Raw genomic sequence first — 10000 nt, forward strand, 5'->3', positions numbered from 1 at the left:
TAAGCGAGAAAAATAAGACTCCAATAAAACAGAAAAAGCAGACCCCATGAAAAAGAAAAAGGAGTGCCCAAAATAGATTAAAAGGAGGCCCTGAAAAAGAGAAAACGGAGTGCCTGAAAAAGAGAGGAGACCCCCCCAAAAGAGAAGACCCTCCCCCCAAAAAAGAGTAAGACCCCCTCCTCCTTCAAAAAAGGAGACACCCCCAAGAGAAAAGGGAGACCCCCCAAAAAGAAAATGCAGACCCCAAAAAAGAAAATGCAGACCCACCCCAAAAAGAGAAAAAGCAGACCCACCCCAAAAAAGAGAAAAAGCAGATCCACCAAAAAAGAAAAAGCAGACCTCCCCCTAAAAATGATAAAAATAAGACCCCCAAAAAGAATAAAATGACACCCCCAAAAAGAGAAATAGCAGAACCCCCAACAGGAGAAAAACCAGACCCCCCCCAAAAAAAAACAGAGAAAAGGGAAAACCCAAAATAGAGAAAAAGGAGAGGCTAAAATAGAGAAAAATGAGAGCCCATAATACAGAAAAAGGAGAGCCCATAATACAGAAAAAGGAGAGGCCAAAATCGAGAAAAAGGAGAGCCCAAAATAGAGAAAAAGCAGAGCACAAAATAGAGAAAAGGGAGCACCCAAAATAGAGGTATCGCAGCACCCAAAATAGAGAAAAAGGAGAGCCCAAAATAGAGAAAAAGGAGCACCCAAAATAGAGGTATAGCAGCACCCAAAATCGTGAAAAAGGAGAGCCCAAAATAGAGAAAAAAGAGCACCCAAAATAGAGACAAAGGTGAGCCCAAAATACAGAAAAAGGAGAGCCCAAAATAGAGAAAAAGAAGAGCCCAAAATAGAGAAAAAGGAGTGGCCAAAATGGAGAAAAAGGAGAGCCCAAAATAGAGAAAAAGGAGCGCCCAAAATAGAGAAAAAGTAGAGCCCAAAATAGAGAAATTGGAGTGCCCAAAATAGAGAAAAAGGAGCGCCCAAAATAGAGAAAAAGGAGAGACAAAATAGAGAAATTAGAGCGCCCAAAATAGAGAAAAAGGAGAGCCCAAAATAGAGAAATTGGAGCGCCCAAAATAGAGAAAAAGAAGAGGCTAAAATAGAGAAAAAGGAGAGCATAAAATAGAGAAAAAGGAGAGCCCAAAATAGAGAAAAAGGAGGTCCCAACATAGAGAAAAAGGAGCGCCCAAAATAGGAGACCTCCAAAAAGAGAAATAGCAGATCCCCAAGAAAGAAAATGCAGACCCCAAAAAAGAGAAATAGCAGATCCCCCAGAAAGAAAACGCAGACCCCCAAAAAAGAGAAAAAGCAGATCCACCAAAAAAGAAAAAGCAGACCTTCCCCCCCTAAAAATGATAAAAATAAGACCCCCAAAAAGAATAAAATGACACCCCCAAAAAGAGAAATAGCAGAACCCCCAACAGGAGAAAAACCAGACCCCCCCCAAAAAAAAACAGAGAAAAGGGAAAACCCAAAATAGAGAAAAAGGAGAGGCTAAAATAGAGAAAAATGAGAGCCCATAATACAGAAAAAGGAGAGCCCATAATACAGAAAAAGGAGAGGCCAAAATCGAGAAAAAGGAGAGCCCAAAATAGAGAAAAAGGAGAGCACAAAATAGAGAAAAAGGAGCACCCAAAATAGAGGTATAGCAGCGCCCAAAATCGTGAAAAAGGAGAGCCCAAAATAGAGAAAAAAGAGCACCCAAAATAGAGACAAAGGTGAGCCCAAAATACAGAAAAAGGAGAGCCCAAAATAGAGAAAAAGAAGAGCCCAAAATAGAGAAAAAGGAGTGGCCAAAATGGAGAAAAAGGAGAGCCCAAAATAGAGAAAAAGGAGAGACAAAATAGAGAAATTAGAGCGCCCAAAATAGAGAAAAAGGAGAGCCCAAAATAGAGAAATTGGAGCGCCCAAAATAGAGAAAAAGAAGAGGCTAAAATAGAGAAAAAGGAGAGCATAAAATAGAGAAAAAGGAGAGCCCAAAATAGAGAAAAAGGAGGTCCCAACATAGAGAAAAAGGAGCGCCCAAAATAGGAGACCTCCAAAAAGAGAAATAGCAGATCCCCAAGAAAGAAAATGCAGACCCCAAAAATTGAGAAAATGCAGACACTAAAAAGGAAAAAAAGCAGACCCCCCTTCCCAAAAATAAACAGGAGAAAAGGTAGACACCCTAAAAAGAGAAAAAGGAGACCCCCAAAAAAGAGAAATAGCAGATCCCCCAGAAAGAAAACGCAGACCCCCAAAAACGAGAAAAAGCAGAACCCCAAAAATGACAAAAAGCAGACCCCAAAAGAGAAAAATCAGACCCCCCAAATAAAAATCATACCCCCAAGAAAGAGAAAAATCAGACCCCCCAAAAAAGAAAATGCAGACCCCCAAAATAGAGAAAAAGCAAAGACCAAAGAAGAGAAAAATCAACCCACAAAAAAGAAAAAGCAGACGTCCCAACAAGGACAAAAAGCCAACCCCAAGAAAAGAGAAGCACAACCCAAGAAAAGAAAAGAAGCACAACCCAAGAAACGAGAAGAAGCAGACCCCAAGAAACGAGAAGAAGCAGACCCCAAGAAAAGAGAAAAAGCAGACCCCAAGAAAAGAGAGAAAGCACACCCCAATAAAAGAGAAAAAGCAGACCCCGAGAAAAGAGAAAAAGCGGGTCCCATGAAAAGAGAAAAATGAGACCCTGAAAAAGAGAAAAAGGAAACCCTGAAAAAGAGAGGAGACCACCCCAAAAGAGGGGAGACACCCCCCCCAAAAAGTAAATGCAGGCCCCAAAAGAAAAAAAGCAGACCTCCCCAAATAAAAATCAGACCCCCAAGAAAGAGAAACATCAGACCCCCAAAAAAGAAAATTCAGACCGCAAAAATAGAGAAATAGCAGTTCCCCAAGAAAGAAAATGCAGACCCCAAAAATAGAGAAAATGCAGACACGAAAAAAGAGAAAAAGCAGATCCCCTTCCCCAAAAAACAGGAGAAAACGCAGACCCACCAGAAAAGAAAAAGCAGACCTCCCCCCCCAAAAAAGAGAAAAATCAGACATCCAAAAAGAGAAAAATAAGACCCCCAAAATGAGAAAAAGCAGACTCCAAGAAAAGAGAAAAAACAGACCCCAAGAAAAGAGAAAAAGCAGACCCCAAGAAGCGAGAAAAATACGACTCCAAGAAAACAGAAAAAAGCAGACCCCATGAAAAAAGAAAAAGGAGAGGCCAAAATAGATTAAAAGGAGACCCTGAAAAAGAGAAAAAGGAGTGCCTGAAAAAGAGAGGCGACCCCCCCAAAAGAGAGGAGACCCCCCCAAAAAAGAGAGAAGACCCTCCCCCTCAAAAAGAGTGAGAACCCCCTCCTCCTTCAAAAAAAGAGGAGACACCCCCCCCCCAAGAGAAAAGGGAGACCCCCCAAAAGAAAATTCTGACCCCAAAAAAGAAAATGCAGACCCCCAAAAACCGAAAAAGCAGACCCACCCAAAAAAGAGAAAAATCAGACCCACCAAAAAAGAAAAAGCAGACCTCCCCCCAAAAATGATAAAAATAACACCCCCAAAAAGAAAAAAATGACACCACCAAAAAGAGAAATTGCAGAACCCTCCAACAGGAGAAAAAGCAGACCCCCCCCCAAAAAAGAGAGAAAAGGGACAACCCAAAATGGAGAAAAAGGAGAGCCCAAAATTGAGAAAAAGAAGAGGCCAGAATAGAGAAAAATGAGAGCCCATAATACAGAAAAAGGAGAGCCAAAAATAGAGAAAAAGGAGAGCATAAAATAGAGAAAAATGAGAGCCCAAAATAGAGAAAAAGGAGGTCACAAAATAGAGAAAAAGGAGACCTCCAAAAAGAGAAATAGCAGATCCCCAAGAAAGAAAATGCAGAGCCCAAAAATATAGAAAATGCATACACTAAAAAAGAGAAAAAGCAGACCCCCTTCCCCAAAAAAGAGGAGAAAAAACAGACCCCCAAAAACAGAAAAAGCAGACCCACCAAAAAAGAAAATGCAGACCTCCCCCAAAAAAAGAGAAAAATCAGACCTCCAAAAAGAGAAAAATCAGACCTCCAAAAAGAGAAATATAAGACCCCAAAATGAGAAAAAGCAGACTTCAAGAAAAGAGAAAAAGAAGACCCCAAGAAAAGAGAAAATGCAGACCCCAAAAATGGAGAAAATGCAGACACTAAAAAGGAGAAAAAGCAGACCCCCCTTCCCCAAAAAACAGGAGAAAAAGGAGACACCCCAAAAAGAGAAAAAGGAGAACCCCAAAAATGACAAAAAGCAGACTCGCAAAAGAGAAAAATCAGACCCCCCCCAAATAAAAATCAGACCCCCAAGAAAGAGAAAAATCAGACCCCCAAAAAGAAAATTCAGACCGCAAAAATAGAGAAATAGCAGATCCCCAAGAAAGAAAATGCAGACCCCAAAAATAGAGAAAATGCAGACACTAAAAAAGAGAAAAAGCAGACCCCCTTCCCCAAAAAAGAGGAGAAAAAGCAGACCCCCAAAAACAGAAAAAGCAGACCCACCAAAAAAGAAAAAGCAGACCTCCCCCCCAAAAAGAGAAAAATCAGACCTCCAAAAAGAGAAAAATAAGACCCCCGAAAAGAGAAAAAGGAGACCCCCGAAAAAGAGAAAAAGCAGACTCCAAGAAAAGATAAAATGCAGTCCCCAAGAAAAGAGAAAAAGCAGACCCCAAGAAGAGAGAAAAAGCAGACCCAAAGAAGAGAGAAAAACCAGACCCCAAGAAGAGAGAAAAAGCAGACCCCAAGAAGCGAGAAAAATAAGACTCCAAGAAAACAGAAAAAGCAGACCCCCCTTCCCAAAAAAACAGGAGAAAAAGGAGACACCCCAAAAAGAGAAAAAGGAGAATCCCAAAAATGACAAAAAGCAGACCCGCAAAAGAGAAAAATCAGACCCCCCCAAATAAAAATCAAACCACAAGAAAGAGAAAAATCGGACCCCCAAAAAAGATAATTCAGACCGCAAAAATAGAGAAATAGCAGATCCCCAAGAAAGAAAATGCAGACCCCAAAAATAGAGAAAATGCAGACACTAAAAAAGAGAAAAAGCAGACCCCCTTCCCCAAAAAAGAGGAGAAAAAGCAGACCCCCAAAAACAGAAAAAGCAGACCCACCAAAAAAGAAAAAGCATACCTCCCCCCCCAAAAAGAGAAAAATCAGACCTCCAAAAAGAGAAAAATCACACCTCCAAAAAGAGAAAAATAAGACCCTCAAAATGAAAAAAAGCAGACTCCAAGAAAAGAGAAAAAGCAGATCCCAAGAAAATAGAAAATGCAGACCCCAAAAATAGAGAAAATGCAGACACTAAAAAAGAGAAAAAGCAGACCCCCTTCCCCCAAAAACACGAGAAAAAGCAGACCCCCAAAAACAGAAAAAGTAGACCCACCAAAAAAGAAAAAGCAGACCTCCCCCAAAAAGAGAAAAATCAGACCTCCAAAAAGAGAAAAATAAGACCCCCAAAAAGAGAAAAAGTAGAACCCCCAAAAAGAGAAAAAGCAGACTCCAAGAAAAGAGAAAAAGCAGACCCCAAGAAGAGAGAAAAAGCAAACCCCAAGAAGCGAGAAAAATAAGACTCCAAGAAAACAGAAAAAGCAGACCCCATGAAAAAAGAAAAAGGAGAGCCCAAAATAGATTAAAATGAGACCCTGAAAAAGAGAAAAAGGAGTGCTTGAAAAAGAGGAGACCCCCCCCAAAAGAGAGGAGACCCCCCCAAAAAGAGAGAAGACCCCTCCCCCCAAAAAGAGAGACCCCCTCCTCCTTAAAAAAAAGAGGAGACACCCCCCCAAGAGAAAAGGGAGACCCCCCTAAAAAGAAAATGCAGACCCCCAACAAAGAGAAAAAGCAGACCTCACCCAAAAACTGAAAAAGGAGACTCACCAAAAAAACAGAAAAAGCAGATCCACCAAAAAAGAAAAACCAGACCTCCCCCCAAAAAAAATGATAAAAATAAGACCCCCAAAAGAGAACAATGAGGCCCCCAAAAAGAAAAATACCAGAACCCCCTAACATGAGAAAAAGCAGACCCCCCCCAAAAAAGAGAGAAAAGGGAGAACCCAAAATAGAGAAAAAGGAGAGCCCAAAATAGAGAAAAAGGAGAGCCCAAAATAGAGAAAAAGGAGAGCCCAAAATAGAGAAAAAGGAGAGCCCAAAATAGAGAAAAAGGAGAGCCCAAAATAGAGAAAAAGGAGAGGCCAAAATAGAGAAAAAGGAGAGGCCAAAATAGAGAAAAAGGAGCGCCCAAAATAGAGAAAAAGGAGAGCCAAAAATAGAGAAAAAGGAGAGGCCAAAATGGAGAAAAAGGAGAGCCCAAAATAGAGAAAAAGGAGAGCATAAAATAGAGAAAAAGGAGAGCATAAAATAGAGAAAAAGGAGAGCCCAAAATACAGAAAAAGGAGGTCCCAAAATAGAGAAAAAGGAGAACTCCAAAAAAGAGAAATAGCAGATCCCAAAGAAAGAAAATGCAGACCCCAAAAATAGAGAAAATGCAGACACTAAAAAGGAAAAAAAGCAGACCTCCCTTCCCAAAAAAAACAGGAGAAAAGGGAGACACCCTAAAAAGAGAAAAAGGAGACGCCCAAAAAAGAGAAATAGCAGATCCCCCAGAAAGAAAATGCAGACTCCCAAAAACGAGAAAAAGCAGAACCCTAAAAATGACAAAAAGCATTCCCCCCCAAACAAAAATCAGACCCCCAAAAAAGAGAAAAATCAGACCCCCCAAGAAGAAAATGCAGACCCCCTAAATAGAGAAAAAGCAAACACCAAAGAAGAGAAAAAACAGACCCACAAAAAAGAAAAAGCAGACGTCCCAACAAAGACAAAAAGCAGACCACCCAACAAAGACAAAAAGCAGACCCTAAGAAAAGAGAAGCACAACCCAAGAAAAGAACAGAAGCAGACCCCAAGAAAAGAGAAGAAGCAGACCCCAAGGAAAGAGAAAAAGCAGACCCCAAGAAAAGAGAGAAAGCAGACCCCGAGAAAAGAGAAAAAGCAGACCCCGAGAAAAGAGAAAAAGCAGACCCCGAGAAAAGAGAAAAAGCAGACCCCAAGAAAAGAGAAAAAGCAGACCCCATGAAAGAGAAAAATGAGACCCTGAAAAAGAGACGAACCCCCCCCCCCTCCCAAAAGAGGAGACTCCCCCAAAAGAGAGGAGACCCCCAAAATAGTCAAGACCCCCCAAAAGAGATGAGACCCCCAAAACAGAGCAGCCCCCTCAAAAACAGAGGATAAACCCCAAAAACAGAGGAGACCCCCCTAAAAGAGACCCCCCTAAAAGAGAGCCCCCTGAAAAGAGAGCCCCACCGAAAAGAGAGACCCCCCAAAAGAGAAGAGACCCCCAAAAGAGAAGAGACCCCCCAAAAGAGAGGAGCCCCCAAAAGAGAGCAGCCCCCAAAAGAGAGAATACCCCCCAACCCTACAATGTCGAGGACATCCCCCAAAAAGAGGACATCCCCCTAAGTAGAGGACACCCCACTCCCAAAAGCGAGGATAACCCCTCCCCCAAGAAGAGAGGAGACCAGAAAAAGAGAGGAGACCCCCCCCCCAAAGAGAAAAGGGAGACCCTCCCCCAAAGAGAAAAGGGACACCCCCCCCAAAGAGAAAAGGGAGACTCCCCCAAAAGAGAAAAGTGAGAACCCCCTAAAAAACAGAAAAGGGAGATCCCCTCAAAGAGAAAAATCAGACCACCATAATCGAGAAAATCAGACCTCCAAAAAGAGAAAAATAAGACCCCCAAAAAGAGAAAAAGGAGACCCCCAAAAAGAAAAAAAGCAGTCCCCCAAAAAGAGAAATAGCAGAAACTCCCAAAAGGAGAAAAAGCAGCCCCCCCCCAAAAGAAAGAGAGAAAATGGAGAGCCCAAAACAGAGTAAAGGGAGAGCCCAAAATAGAGTAAAAGGAGAGCCCAAAATAGAGTAAAAGGAGAGCCCAAAATAGAGTAAATGGAGAGCCTGAAATAGAGAAATAGGAGAGCCCAAAATAGAGAAAAAAGGAGAGGCCAAAATAGAGAAAAATGAGAGCCCATAATAGAGAGAAAGGAGAGCCCATAATAGAGAGAAAGGAGAGCCCATAATAGAGAGAAAGGAGAGCCCAAAAATAGAGTAAAAGGAGAGCCCAAAATAGAGTGAAAGGAGAGCTCAAATTATAGTAAAAGGAGAGCCTGAAATAGAGAAATAGGATGCCCGAAATAGAGAAAAAGGAGAGGCCAATATAGAGAAAAATGAGAGCCCATAATAGAGAGAAAGGAGAGCACAAAATAGAGTAAAAGGAGAGCCTAAAATAGAGTAAAAGGAGAGCCCAAAATAGAGTAAAAGGAGAGCCCAAAATAGAGTAAAAGGAGAGCCCAAAATAGAGAAAAAGGAGAGCCCAAAATAGAGAAAAAGGAGAGCCCAAAATAGAGAAAAAGGAGAGCCCAAAATAGAGAAAAATGAGAGCCCAACATAGAGAAAAAGGAGAGCCCAACATAGAGAAAAAGGAGAGCCCAACATAGAGAAAAAGGAGAGCCCAACATAGAGAAAAAGGAGAGCCCAACATAGAGAAAAAGGAGAGCCCAACATAGAGAAAAAGGAGAGCCCAAAATAGAGAAAAAGGAGAGGCCAAAATAGAGAAAAAGGAGCGCCCAAAATAGAGAAAAAGGAGCGCCCAAAATATAGATAAAGGAGCGCCCAAAATAGAGAAAAAGGAGCTCCCAAAATTGAGAAAAAGGAGACCTCCAAAAAAGAGAAATAGGAGATCCCCAAGAAAGAAAATGCAGACCCCAAAAAACGAGAAAAAGCAGAACCCCAAAAATGACAAAAAGCAGACCCCCAAAAGAGAAAATGCAGACCTCCCCAAATAAAAATCAGACCCCCAAGAAAGAGAAACATCAGACCCCCAAAAAAGAAAATGCAGACCGCAAAAATAGAGAAATAGCAGACCCCCAAGAAAGAAAATGCAGACCCCAAAAATAGAGAAAATGCAGACACTATAAAAGAGAAAAAGCAGACCCCCTTCCCCAAAAAACAGGAGAAAAAGAGAAAAAGGATACCCCCAAAAAAGAGAAATAGCAGATCCCCAAGAAAGAAAATGCAGACCCCAAAAAACAAGAAAAGCAGAACCCCAAAATGACAAAAAGCAGACCCCCAAAAAAGAAAATGAGACCCCCCAAATAAAAATCAGACCCCCAAGAAAGAGTAAAAATCAGACCCCCAAAAAAGAAAATGCAGACCGCAAAAATAGAGAAAAAGCAAACACCAAAGAAGAGAAAAATCAGACCCACAAAAAAGAAAAAGGAGACGTCCCAACAAAGATAAAAAGCAGACCACCCAACAAAGACAAAAAGCAGACCCTAAGAAAAGAGAAGAAGCAAACCCAAAGAAAAGAAGCAGACCCCAAGAAGAGATGAAGCAGACCCCCAAAAAAGAGAAAAAGCAGACCCCAAGAAAAGAGAAAAACAAGACCCCATGAAAAGAGAAAAATGAGACCCTGAAAAAGAGAGGAGACCCCCCCCCCCAAAAAAAGAGAGGAAACACCCAAAAAAACAGAGGAGACCCCCAAAAACAGAGCAAACCCCCCAAAAGAGAGGCACCCCTAAAAGAGAAGAGACACCCCCAAAAGAGAAGAGACCCCCCAAAAGAGAGGAGCCCCCCTAAAGAGAGCAGACCCCCAAAAAGAGAGGAGACCCACCAACCCCCCAAAAGAGAAGACACCCTCCCACAAAGAAGAGGACACTCCCCCAAAAAAGAGCACACCCCCACAAAAGAGGACACCCCAGCCCCAAAAGAGAGGATACCCCCCCAATAAGAGAGGAGACTTCCCCAAAAAGAGAGGAGACCCCCCCCCAAAAGAGAAAAGGGAGACCCCAAAAAGAGAAAAGGTAGACCCCCTCAAAGAGAAAAGGGAGACCCCCCCTCAAAGAGAAAAATAGACCACCATAAAAGAGAAAAATCAGACCTCCAAAAAAGAGAAAAAGCAGACCTCCAAATTTGGAGAAAAAGTAGACCTCAAAAAAAGAGAAAAAGTAGACCTCCAAAAAAGGAG

General features: G+C 41.8%; 1 protein-coding gene across 1 annotated transcript in view; it reads left to right on the forward strand.

The window, feature by feature from the left end:
• LOC147030294 (uncharacterized) overlaps window positions 1-7254 on the forward strand; it is a 15116-nt gene extending 7862 nt beyond the window's left edge. The window contains exons 3-4 of the mRNA XM_085872175.1: window positions 5369-5614; window positions 6431-7254. Of these exons, the coding sequence (XP_085728301.1) occupies window positions 5369-5614; window positions 6431-7060 (876 nt within the window). The 3' untranslated portion in view covers window positions 7061-7254. The remainder of the gene's footprint in view (window positions 1-5368; window positions 5615-6430) is intronic.
• The last annotated feature ends 2746 nt before the right edge of the window (window positions 7255-10000 follow it).

Source organism: Eptatretus burgeri, chromosome 3, assembly GCF_056783735.1.
Source record: "Eptatretus burgeri isolate ZD-2024b chromosome 3, Ebu_testis_v1, whole genome shotgun sequence".
Lineage (NCBI taxonomy): Eukaryota > Metazoa > Chordata > Myxini > Myxiniformes > Myxinidae > Eptatretus > Eptatretus burgeri.